This window comes from Erinaceus europaeus, chromosome 2, assembly GCF_950295315.1.
Source record: "Erinaceus europaeus chromosome 2, mEriEur2.1, whole genome shotgun sequence".
NCBI classification, from domain to species: Eukaryota; Metazoa; Chordata; class Mammalia; order Eulipotyphla; family Erinaceidae; genus Erinaceus; species Erinaceus europaeus.
This window is the reverse complement of record NC_080163.1, coordinates 56897311-56909945: the sequence shown is the minus strand read 5'-3', so window position 1 is coordinate 56909945 and position 12635 is coordinate 56897311. Positions and strand designations below refer to the sequence as shown.

General features: G+C 50.5%; 1 protein-coding gene across 2 annotated transcripts in view; it reads left to right on the top strand.

Annotated features, from left to right (window-relative positions):
• CSF1R (colony stimulating factor 1 receptor) overlaps positions 1 to 12635 on the top strand; it is a 55696-nt gene that overhangs the window by 33175 nt on the left and 9886 nt on the right. For both annotated transcript variants that reach the window (XM_007516400.3, XM_060180953.1), the window contains exons 7-13: positions 399 to 514; positions 666 to 786; positions 934 to 1124; positions 3208 to 3323; positions 11540 to 11666; positions 11791 to 11895; positions 12444 to 12554. In XM_007516400.3, the coding sequence (XP_007516462.2) occupies positions 399 to 514; positions 666 to 786; positions 934 to 1124; positions 3208 to 3323; positions 11540 to 11666; positions 11791 to 11895; positions 12444 to 12554 (887 nt within the window). The remainder of the gene's footprint in view (positions 1 to 398; positions 515 to 665; positions 787 to 933; positions 1125 to 3207; positions 3324 to 11539; positions 11667 to 11790; positions 11896 to 12443; positions 12555 to 12635) is intronic.

The window sequence follows — 12635 nt, the reverse complement described above, 5'->3', positions numbered from 1 at the left end:
ACCCTGCCCTCACAACTCTCACAGTCCCTCTGGGCAGGGTTGGCATTTCCTAGTCACTATAGTCCTGGACACTGGCATGCTCAACTGGTTCTTTAGCTTGGGGACCATAGTCACAGAAGCTACATCCAGTGTGCATCCAGTGTACATCTGTGTGTGTGTGTGTGTGTGTGTGTGTGTGTGTGTGTGTGTGTGTGTGTGTGATGCCCCTCCAGTAAATATATACTACAGCCATTGCTTGAATGGAATCTCAGGATAAATGCACTTTGCAGACAACTTACTCCAGACCAGAGTCAGTGGTTTTCCTTGTCGCGGTCGTGCCCACCCTGAGACCTGGCTCAGTCCCTACACTGAGTCCTTAACCAGCAGAGCCTTTCAGATCAGGTGTACCTTCCCTGCAGGTACACCTCCACCGTCTTGCTGCCCCGTCTGAAGACCTCTGAGGCTGGCCTCTATACCTTCCTGGCCCAAAACTTCGGAGCCTGTAGCACCCTCACCTTTGAGATCACCATTCAAAGTGAGTGACAGCGGCTTAGGGAATGAGGACACTGGTGTCTGAGCTGCCTGGAGAGAGAAGGGGAGTATGGAAAGTAGGATCAGTGTGTGTGGAGGGGGCTTTTCCCATGGCTGGTGGGGCTGATTCCTCCTTCCTTCATCTTTCCACCCAGGACCCCCGGAGGTCAGGGTCACATGGACCCTCATCGAGGGCTCAAAGACACTGCTCTGTGATGTCTCAGGGTACCCCCAGCCTAATGTGACTTGGCTGCAGTGTGGGGGCCACACTGAAAGGTGAGGGTCTATGATCACCTCCCACACCAGTGGGGAGGAACCAGAGGGAGTGGGACCCCCTAAAAAAACTCTGACCATCCCTCCCCCTGCCACCCCCTTTTACCCATTCCCACCCTCAGTCTCTGAGCCTTCTGCTTTTCTTCCCAGATGTGACGAAGCCCAAGGGCTGGTACTGGAGAACTCACACCTCGAGGTGCTAAGCAAGGAGCCTTTCCACAAGGTGGCTGTTCGGAGCCTGCTGGTGGTTGAGAGCTTGGAACACAACACAACGTATGAATGCAGAGCCCACAACAGTGCGGGGAACGGCTCTGAGATCATCAGGTGGCCCCATATTGAGGGTGAGGGTCCCCCCACACACACACCACACACATACACACACACACACACACACACACACACACACACACACACACACACACACGACAGGGCAAAAAGTGTTCCAGGAGACAACCCCCTCCAGGAACAGAAGCCAGCAATTCTGAGTGCTGCCTCTAAGACCCCTCACTACCAATGGTCTCTTAAAGTAGGGATGGGGTGGTGTCTGCATCCAGTGGGCAGCGGGACTGGATCTTGGGGCACAAGCAAATGCAGATGTGAGAGCAGAGATAGAGAATAGTCTGAAGCAAGTGCAGCCCCTGTCCCTGCCCTTGAACTTAGTCATTTACAAGCAGGCATAGGGACACCTGCTAACAGTGCCTCCCAGGACAAGCAAGCATGAGGGGTGGAAAGGTCTCCCCCACCTTCAGGAGAGAGGATGCTCTGACAGTCTGGTGTCCATGCCAGACACTAGCCCAAGTCAGGTGCATCTGGAAGGAAGCCCTCTTTTCTGCACTGCACAAACACCCCCCCCCCCATGGGGTTAGTGCTCTGAACCTGAGCCACCTGACCTGCCCAGAATGTGAGGCTCACGTTGTGGGGGGACCTGGCGATAACAAAGCAAGTGGGAACCTCTGGCCAGCTCAGAGGTGACCCTCAGGAGCCCCTGCTTCTGGCCTTGAAGCAGAACTTTCCAGCACCTGCCTGTGCCTGCTCCCCCTATAACTGCTGGTGGTGTCTATTGAAATAATACAGCCAAGCTGGGAAATGGTGTATCTGGTTAAGTGCACATACTACCATACACAAGGACCCAGGTTCAAGCCCCCACTTCCTACCTGCAGGGGAGGGGAGGGAACTTCACAAGTGGTGAAGCAGGTCTATGTGTGTCTCTCCTTCTCTCTTCCTATCACTTGATCCTCTCTCAATTTCTCTCTGTCCTATTAAACAGAAGGGAAAAAAACTTAAAGAAGATAGCCCCAGGGTCTGGAAGATAGCTCATCTGGTAGAGCACACACTTACCATGTGTGAGGATGTGAGTTCAATCCCTTGGTCGTGACATGGGAGCATGAGAGAGAGAGAGAGAGAGAGAGAGAGAGATTCACAAGCAGTGAAGCAGTGCTGTTGTATCTCTTCTCCTCTGTTGTCTTTCCCTGCCTTTCACCTGAGATCTGGAGGGTGTGGAGATCTGCCAAGAGGAATGGAATCATGCAGGTATGAAAGCCCAGCAGGAAAAAAAAATAAAAAGCATATTTTTTATATATAAAAAAGGTATGGCTAAGAGGCTGGGTACACACATTACCATGCTCAAGTACCTGAATTTAAGCCCCTGGTTACCTGCATGAGGGAAGCTACATGAGCAATGAAGCAGAGCTACAGCTGTCTCTTTCTCCATCTCTATCTCTCCCACCCTTTCAATTCTCTCTCTCTCTCTCTCTCTCTCTGTGTGTGTGTGTGTGTGTGTGTGTGTGTGTGTGTGTGTGTGTAATCTTGAATTCTGACAATGCCAGACAGTAAGGCACAGAAGTCACAGCCCTGGGAGGTGAGTGTTGTCCTTTCCACTCTGGGGTGGTAGATCTGGCACTCAGTCACTCCTTTCACACCATATAGCTCCTGAGTGACAATGGTGAAGTAGGACCTCAGATACTGTTGATCTGGGCAAGGAACACGGAGACTGAGACCTTAAGCTCAGACAGAATACAGGGGCTGCAGGCCTGGGAGAAGAGAGCAGGGAACCTGGCTTTCAGTCCTCAAGGGGGTGAGGGGATGTGTGATTCCAAATTACAGTTGAAGAAGCAGTGGGGAGCTACTGGAGGAGTGAGTTTAAGATGCAGAGATGGAGAACCCCCACACTGGTAGGGTGCATGTGGACCAGCCATGGCTGGGTTCTAGGCCCAGCTGCTGCCAAGAGGGATCTTGCATTGATGGGGTTTAGGTATATAATTTAAGGTGGTGACTCTAGGCAGCGTGGCTCTGGGGGCTCCCTGCGCTAGGACCCCTCTTTACTGGGCTCCAGGCTCTACACCAGGCTGATCCCAGTGGGGGCTGATCCTGTGGACCTCCGAGCCCCTCTGCAGCTCTTTCCTCTGCCCCCCACCTGCCCCCCAGGAGACTACGTGCGTTCCCAGGAGGAACCCCTCTTCACGCCAGTGCTGATTGCCTGCATTTCCCTCATGGTCTTCCTGTTGCTGTTGCTGCTGCTGCTTTTGTACAAGTACAAGCAGGTAAGGCGGGTAGCAAGGAGGTGCCAGGTGTGATGAGGAGATGAGGCCTAGGATGGGACCCCTACAGTGCTTAGCCCCCAAGGCCACTCACACTCATTCTACCAGCCAGTCACCTAGGTGACAGCTCTTTTTTTTTGTGGGGGAAGGTGACAGCTCTTCAGTGAGTGCAGACTGCATGTTGTGCCACAGTGGACTGGGTGCTGGGGAACTCAGTAGTACAGCTCTGAGATGAAGAGGCAAAAGCAAGAGTCTGTCTCTGGCCTGTATGCATCACACTATCGTTAGCCACAGATGCCAAGGGAGAACTGCAGGCTCCAGGTGAGCAGAACCTCAAGGTCCTCCCTGGAGAGGGTGGTGTAGACACCCAGCACAGAGGGCTGGGCACAGACATCATGGGGTCTGGCCTATGTCCCACTCTGGAGGTGAGGGTAGTGCATCAGTGGAGGATGAAAGCCCTTTGTCATTTTATACTGGCATTAGCCAAAGTTGCCTATCTCTTCTCTCCTTTCTCTTTCTTTCTTTTCTTTTTCTTTGCCTTCCTTTCTTTCTCTCACTTTTGCCTTTCTCTTACTCTCTCTTCCTTTCCTTATTTTCTAAATTTCCTTTTAATCGGCACACTTCTCAGCTCTGGCTTATGGTGGTGCTGGGGATTGAACCTGGGACCTCAGAGCCTCAGACATGAAAGTCCTTTTGCAGGAGTCAAGCAGTAGTGCAGCAGGCTAAGCTCACGTGGCGCAAAGCGCAAGGACCTGTTTAAGGATCCCGGTTCGAGCCTCTGGCTCCTTGCCTTTGTGGGGGGGTCTCTTCACAAGTGGTGAAGCAGGTCTGCAGGTGTCTGTCTTTCTCTCCATCTCTCTGTCTTCCCCTCCTCTCTCCATTTCTCTCTGTCCTATTCAACAACGAACAACATCAATAACACCAATAATAATAACTACAACAACAATAAAAATAACAAAGGCAACAAAAGGGAAAATAAATAAATACTAAAAAAAAAAAAAAAAAGTCCTTTTGCACAACCACCATGCTATGTCCTCAGTCTGCTGCCACTTTACTGCACTTTGACAGTGAAGGTGGTGCTTGTCACTTCGAGCACTCAGTACATGACAACAGCTTAAGGGGCACTTTTACAAAGGTTGTTCACCATGTCTTTAAACTTAGTGTCCTCAACAGCCAAGGCTTGAAGACTAGGCTGACTGCAGTGTCTCTAACCCCATTTTGTCAAGTTGGAAGCCAAGGTCTTCAGAAGTTGAGACAGTTGCCCCGATCCACATTTGGTCAATGGCAGAGGCTGGTCCTCTGTGGTTTTTTTTTTTTTAAATATTTATTTATTTATTCCCTTTAGTTGCCCTTGTTGTTTTATTCTTGTAGTTACTATTGTTGTCGTTGTTGGATAGGACAGAGAGAAATGGAGAGAGGAGGGGAAGACAGAGACGGGGAGAGAAAAATAGACACTGCAGACCTGCTTCACTGCTTGTGAAGCGACTCCCCTGCAGGTGGGGGTCCTTGCGCTTTGCGCCACCTGCGCTTAACCCATTGCGCTACAGCCCAATTCCCTCTCTGTGGGTTTGTTTGTTTGTTTTGTTTTTTGTTTGTTTGGGGGGAGTTGTATTTTTTTTATAATTATCTTTATTTGTTTATTGGATAGATACAGCCAGAAATTGAGAGGGAGAGGAGGTATAGAGAGGGGGAGAGAGACAGAGAGACACCAATAGCACTGCTTTACCACTCGCAAAGGTTTCCCCCTGAAGATGGGGAATGGGGGCTTGAACCTGTGTCCTTGTGTACTGTAACATGTGCATTCAACCAGCTGTGCCACCACCTGCCCCCTCTCTTTTGGTTGGTTGTTTTGTTTTTACTGTGTTTCCTTTATTTATTTGTTCCCTTTTGTTGCCCTTGTTGTTTTATTGTTGTAGTTATTATTGTTGTTGTTATTGATGTCGTTGCTGTTGGATAGGGCAGAGAGAAATGGAGAGAGGAGGGGAAGACAGAGAGGGGGAGAGAAAGATAGACACCTGAAAACCTGCTTCACAGCCTGTGAAGCGACTCCCCTGCAAGTGGGCAGCCGGGGGCTCGGACCGGGATCCTGATGCTGGTCCTTGTGCTTTGCGCCACCTGCGCTTAGCCCACTGCGTTACTGTTCGACTCCCCTTTACTGTATTTCCAATCATCAGAAAAACTGGATCACCTTATTTTAACCTCACAATAAACATGAGGCAAGGTCAATAGCAGTTTTCACTTTATTTTTATATCTGTAAAACATTTACTGGTTTATTTATGAGAGAAGGGGGAAAGAGAGAGAGAGAGAACAGGAGCATCATTCTGGCACATACAGTGCTTAGGATCAAACTTGGGACATTATGCTTGAGAGTATAATGTTGTGATCACTTCACACTTCCCTAGTCACTTATTATTTTTTGTTATTTAAAAACTATTTTAGAGAGAGACCACAGCACCAAACCTGGGTTTCCCACATGACAAAGTGCACACTATCCAAGTGAGTTATTTCCCCAGCTCTGCCTATTATTATTATTTCGAATTTCTTTTAAACACATGAGAGTTTCACAGGAGAGAGAGAAGCCAGAGCACCACCACCCTTGTACATGGGTGGATGCTGGGCATTGACTGAACCAGGAGGTTCAGGCGTGCAAGCCCAACACTCTGCCAGCTGAGCCCATGTCCCCCGTGACAGCTCCTAGCATGTTGAGGCAAAAAGTAGGGCTTCAGGCCAAGACTTGGCAGGTCAGGGGCCAGGTGGTGGCACACCTGGTTGAGCGCACATGTTATAATGCGCAAGGACCCAGGTTCAAGCCCCCAGTCCCCACCTGCAGAGGGAAAGCTTCATGAGTGGTGAAGCAGGGTTACAGCTGTTTCTCTGTCTCTCTCTGGGATACAGGTGTTTCTCTGTCTCTCTCCCTCTCTATCTACCCTTTCTCTCCATTTCTGGTTGTCTCTATCCAATAAATAAAGATAATGAAAAAAAATTGGGGGGGTAGATAGCATAATGGTGATGCAAAAAGACTCTCATACTAAGTCAGAGCTGTGCAGTGCTCTGGTTTTTCTCTTGTGTCTTTCTCTCTCTGCATCTCTCTCAAAATTAAAATAAATTAAATATTTTAAAATTTTTTTAAAAGACTTGGCAGGGCAGAGGAGCAGGGGACATTGTCTGGGAAGTGATATAGGCGCTGAGGAGTTAGACTCTTAATTTAAGCATGAGGCCCTAAGTTTCCTCTCCAGCATTGCATATGCCAGAGTGGTTCCCTGGTTCTCTCTCTCCCTCTCTATTAAATAAATAAATAAATAAATAAATAAATAAATAAATTTTTGTTTGAAAAAAGACTTGGAGGATATGGGGAGAATTGTGACATTGTTTTGCCAAATTTTGGCCTTGGCTGACTTGTTGCCTTCTCTGGACTTCAATTTTTCCATATGTACCACAGGGCTGGGTGACTTTTAACAATGCTCCCTGGCCTGGCGAGAAGCATGATAGTTCTGCCAAAGATTTTTGTGCCTGAAACTCTGAGGTCTCAGTTTCAATTCCTAGCAGCACCATAGGCTAGAGATGAGCAGTGCTCTGGTAAAACAAACAAAGATAAGGAATGGCCTAGGAGTGCATGAAACATTGAATTTTCAGCATGAGGTCCCAAGTTTGATCCCTGTTATCACATGTGCTAGAATAAGGCTCTGGTTCTTTTTCTTTTGTAAAAAAAAGTTAAGAGTAGAAATATTTTAAAAAGAGAGCCCAGGGATACAACATAATGGTTCTGCAAAAGGCTTTCATGCCTGAGGCTCTGAAGTTCCAGTTCAAGTCACAGCAACACCATAAACAGCCCTGAGCAGTGCTCTGACCTCACCACCACCCCCAATTTCTTTAAATAAATAGGTAAACCATTAAAAGCAAAAAAAAAAAAAAAAACTTCTCTCACATTGCATGATGCCCTAGTGGGGGAAACTTTTCTTCTGCCAAGGGCCACTTCAGTATTGATAGCACAATTTGCAGGCCATACAAAATTATCAACTTATAGGGGCTGGGTGATGGTGCATCTGGTTGAGTGCACATGTTACAATGCGAAAGGACCAGGGTTCAAGCCCCCAACCCCCACCTGCAGGGGGAAAGCTTTGCAAGTGGTGAAGTGGAGCTGCAGGTGTCTCTCTGTCTCTCTCCCTTTCTATCTCCCCCTTCCTTCTTGAATTCTGGCTGTCTCTATCCAATAAATAAATAAAGATAATTTTTAAAAACTCAACTTATAAACCAGCACTTAATGTTGCTATGGAAAAAAAAACAACTTAGACTTGTTGCATTTCAAGTTCCACATGTGGTTGCTTTGTCAGAGCCAGGCCAAATGATTTCTTGGACTTTATTTGTCCTGTGGTCTGAACTGTCTCTACCTCTGGTTTAAGAGCTGGGGGCTGAGAGTTGGAAGGGTCAGGCAGCAGGCATCTTGCTTCTGTAAGTCTCTGGGTAGGACTCTGGGTAAGCCGGTGTCCCTGTGCCTTTGTGTCCCCACTTCTGAGATGGGCTGCCTATGGCAGGAGTCCACCAGCTCCAAGGGTTTGGCAGGTGCAAGGTGCAGTGAGAGCTCTGACTGGGAGCAGCAGGCTCTCATCCCAGGAGGAAGTAAACTGGAGAGTAAGCTTATGCATCCCAAGACCAGAGGTGTCTTAGGCTGGACATCTCCTTTACTATGAGCTCCGAGTGTCTGTCCACCCACTTTCAGTGGCAACCTCCACTCACTCCCTTGGTTGCTCCTTCCTTCTCTGAGCAGCTCTGACCATTGTACAATTCTTCCTTATATGGAGATGAGAACTGCCTCATGTCCGGAAAGCCTATAGAACCCAGTACTACACCTAGTACCCCCCCACACACACACACACCTCCAGCCCTCCCTTCTCCTCTGCACAGACCCATCCCCTAAAACTATTTGTTTATTTATGAATCAGAGCATCACTCAGGCACAAGTGATGCTGCGGACCAAACTCAGGACCTCATCATGCCTGTGAGTCCTGTGCTTTGTCTACTGTGCCGCTTCCTGGGTCACAACTACCCAGTCCCATGGCCAGCACAGTTCAGGGACAGCTGACTCTCTTCAAGACTATTTTAGGGACATGCACTCCCACTGGGCTCATTTTCCTTCCCAGAAATTTAACTCCCCTGCCCCCGACAAGGAGTGGCTCCCTCCAAGGCCAAGAGAAGGGGGGCATGCTATGGAACATCTTGAGGGGTCAAGGAGGGTCAGCCTCAGCCACAGAATCTGCTGTTCACTCTCTTCTGAGTTGGCCCACAGGGGTCTGAGTCCTATCCCTTCTCTGGAGATTCAGCCTGGCCCATCCCTCCTGCCTGGGCCTGGGGTGAAGGGTAGCCTTCTTGGGGGAACGATTGTTTTAGCTTCAGAGCTGAGTCATCACTCCCAGAGAGAGCATTTGGGGTGGGGTGGGGGTGGTGGAGGAGAATAAAATCCAAAAGTCAGCAGGTTGGAAGCAGGAAGAAGGTAGGGAGTGGGGAGTCGGGCTGTAGCGCAGCGGATTAAGCGCAGGTGGCGCAAAGCACAAGGACCGGCATAAGGATCCCGGTTCGAACACCGGCTCCCCACCTGCAGGGGAGTCGCTTCACAGGCGGTGAAGCAGGTCTGCAGGTGTCTATCTTTCTCTCCTCCTCTCTGTCTTCCCCTCCTCTCTCCATTTCTCTCTGTCCTATCCAACAACGACAACAACAATAATAACTACAACAATAAAACAACAAGGGCAACAAAAGGGAATAAATAAAATAAATATTAAAAAAAAAGAAGGTAGGGAGTGGATTTCTGTGGATCAGAAGTGGGCTCTGGGGGCAGAGGGCAAGTGTATTGTGTTAGGGATGTACAGCAGGGTCCTTGGGGTTCCAGAGAGAGTTACGGGGGCCTCAATTCTCCCAAGGATGAGAACCTCTCTTACTCAGGACCACAGGGCTAGATGGGAAGGGTCCCTGGGACTCAGATGGTTTATACCTATGTCTGTCACCAAAGAGAAGTCAGAACTGGGCACTGGGCCTGTGAGGAAGAAATGGAGGAGCCAGGGGCCCCCCTCAGAGCAAGTGCTCCCAGAATCCCCCACTGTTGCCGTCACAATGGCCTGAGGGCCTTCCTTCAATCCAAGGCAGCAAGGAATTCCCCACCCCTCACAGGGCACCCCAGGTCCAGCAGTGTGACAGGGGTAGAGCCAGTGGTCAGCTCTCACAGAGGTGGGGTACCTGAGGTAGTCTGCAGATATGGAGCTAGAACCTGAGACACAGGATGCAAGATTCCAGCCAGACACTCTCTTTCCCCATAGCTTCCCCTTCCTTTTTCTGGGGCGGGGGGGGGGGGTGGGGGGGTGGGGTGGGGGGGCGGGGGGGGAGGTGGGGGTGGTAGGTAAAGAGGAGGCTGACTCAGACCCAGCTGCATAAGGGAACCAGAGGAAGGAGAAGTGGCAAGAAGGAAGAACAGCCTTAGCTGCAAAGACTCCTGGAGATGGAAGTGCCCCCCACAAGCCCCAAACCCTACTCTGTCTTGTCCTGAGGTTGGGAAGTTACCTCCCCCCACAACACTACACACACATGCCTTGAATTTTCTGAAGCATCGAGTTCCTCCTTTTGCTCCATTATGGACTGTCCTTTCAAACCTTAGCTGCATGTCCTTTGGGTTTCTTATAGCCTGAATCAGACTGTTTACTGCCCACATCAGAACCAGAAGTCCTTCCATATACCTAACTATTGCTGAATTGCAAATGCCCATCTGGAAGTTCTTCCTCTGTGGCTCTTTCTGGAGTCTTATACTCTATTATTTATTTATTTATTTATTTGATAGAAACAGAGAAATTGAGTGGGGGGTGGATAGAGAGGGAAAGAGATAGAGAGATACCTGCAGCCCTACTTCACCACTCATAAAGATTTCCCCTGCAGGTGGGGACCAGAGGCTTGAACCAAGGTCCTTCAGCATTGTAATGTGAGCACTTAACTAGGTGTGCCACCACCTGGCCCCCTGGAGTCTTTTTTTTTTAAATTTTGATAGGACAGAGAGAAATTGAGAGAGGAGGGGGAGATAGAGGACGAGAGACACCTATAGCCCAGCTTTGCTGTTCTTGAGGCTTCACCCTGACAGGAACTCAAACTCTGGACCTTGCAGATAGTAACATGTGCACTCAACTTGGTATGCAACCATCTGCTCCCTCGAGTCTTTTATCTGCACCCTCAGGCCACCCTCCATGCCAGCATCCACTCACATGCCCTGTAGTTCCCCCCACCCCCTTGGCAGGGTGCCCTGTGCAGGCAGGCACCCAGCTGCTAGAATACAAGCCAGCTGTCCCCTACCCCCAGGCCTGACCGGAAAGAGCTGCACTGCTGATCCAAGGCCTCCATGTCCTCCAGCAGCCCAACCAGTTTCCACTTCCCACCTCCACTTCATCCTCCATCAGCACTTCTCAAGAGCTCCCCTGGCAGGATGCCCCCAGGCAGCTGCTACCCAGAGCAGGCAGGGAAGCAGCCCTGTAACTGCATGTAAGACCCGAGAAACAAGGGACAGGGAGTGGTGCACCCAGTTGAGTGCACATGTTACCTTGCCTAAGGACCACGGTTTGACACACACACACACACACACACACACACACACACACACACACACACACACACACGCCCAGCCTGTTCTTCACCTGCAGGGGGAAGGGCTTCATGAGCAGTGAAGCATGTCTGCAGGTGTCTTTCTCTCTCCCTATCTCCCCTCGCCTCTCAATTTCTTTCTGTCCTATCAGATAAAATAGCAAGAACAACAAATAAATGAGGGGAAAATATGACCTCTGAGAGCAGTGGATTTGTAGTGCTGGCATCAGACCCCAGTGACAACCCTGGTGGCAAGTAAGCAAGCAAGCAGGCAGGCAGAAAAGAAGGGAGGAAAGAGAGGAGAGAGAGAGAGAGAGAGAGAGAGAGAGGATGAATCAACTCAGCCCCTGGCCACAAGTATTCACTGTCTTGTGGGCAGTCACCCCCCGCCCCATTCTCTTTGCAGCTGGAAGGGAACTTGCACACTTTCCATAGCCTTCTCTGGACCTTGCTGTGGTGGAAGCCTCCCTCCTCCATCTCAGTACCTGGGTTTGAGATATCACAGCCCCCTACCACCCGGCACATACTCTTCCCCTGAGGACTAAGGATGGCCTGAGGTTGCCCCCCACCACCAGGCTTGACCACACACTTCCTCTGTTCTGCCCCTCAGAAGCCCAAGTACCAGGTACACTGGAAGATCATCGAAAGCTACGAGGGCAACAGCTACACTTTCATCGACCCCACCCAGCTGCCTTACAACGAGAAGTGGGAGTTCCCCCGAAACAACCTGCAGTTTGGTGAGCTGGACGCAGGGGCCCTGCCACGCTGTTCCCATGTCCCCTGGCTGTGGGGAAGCAGAGGGCCTGCAGAGAAGGGGTCCCTCAGCACCCTTTGAGGGAACCCTGTGTGTGTGTCTGGCAGGGAAGACCCTTGGAGCTGGTGCCTTTGGGAAGGTGGTGGAGGCCACAGCCTTTGGGCTGGGCAAGGAGGATGCTGTGCTGAAGGTGGCTGTGAAGATGCTTAAGTGTGAGTGAGGCCAGGGTCTGGGGTACCTAGGGGGTTGGGTGAGGGAGGGAGGCTGGGGAGGGCCAGCACCATGCTCTGGGCCTGTCAGCCCAGGTCACAGAGCCCTTGGGTGGGATGAGCAAACCTGTGAATTCTAGGATCTTCTAAGTTCCAAAGTGGCTGAGGGACACAGAATTCACCAGAACTAGTGCATCACTATGTGGTATCCCCTCACCGAAAACCAGCCCAGTGACAGGTTCTCTTTCTCCTCTCCTCTCCTCTCCTCTCCTCTCCTCTCCTCTCCTCTCCTCTCCTCTCCTCTCCTCTTCCCCTTCTCTCTCCTCCCTCTTCTCTTTCCTCCCCTCATGTCTTCTCTTCCCTCCCCTCCCCTCCCCTCTCCCCTTCTTTCTCTCTCTCTCTCTCTCTCTCTCTCTCTCTCTCTCCCTCCCTCCCTTCTGCCTATTCTCTCTCCTGGCCCCTGATGACTCTGGGGCTGTGGGTACCCCCTGCTCACTCCCCTGGATATCTGTCTCTGTGGTTCTCTGTGTCTTGCCCCACTCCCTCACCAGCCACGGCTCATGCTGATGAGAAGGAAGCCCTCATGTCGGAACTGAAGATCATGAGTCACCTGGGCCAGCATGAGAACATAGTCAATCTCCTGGGGGCCTGCACCCATGGAGGTGAGGACCCTGGGGGCCTCTTTGTCCCCTTCCAGCTCCCTGACTATCATAACACTCTTCACAATCCTGGTGGCTGAGGGG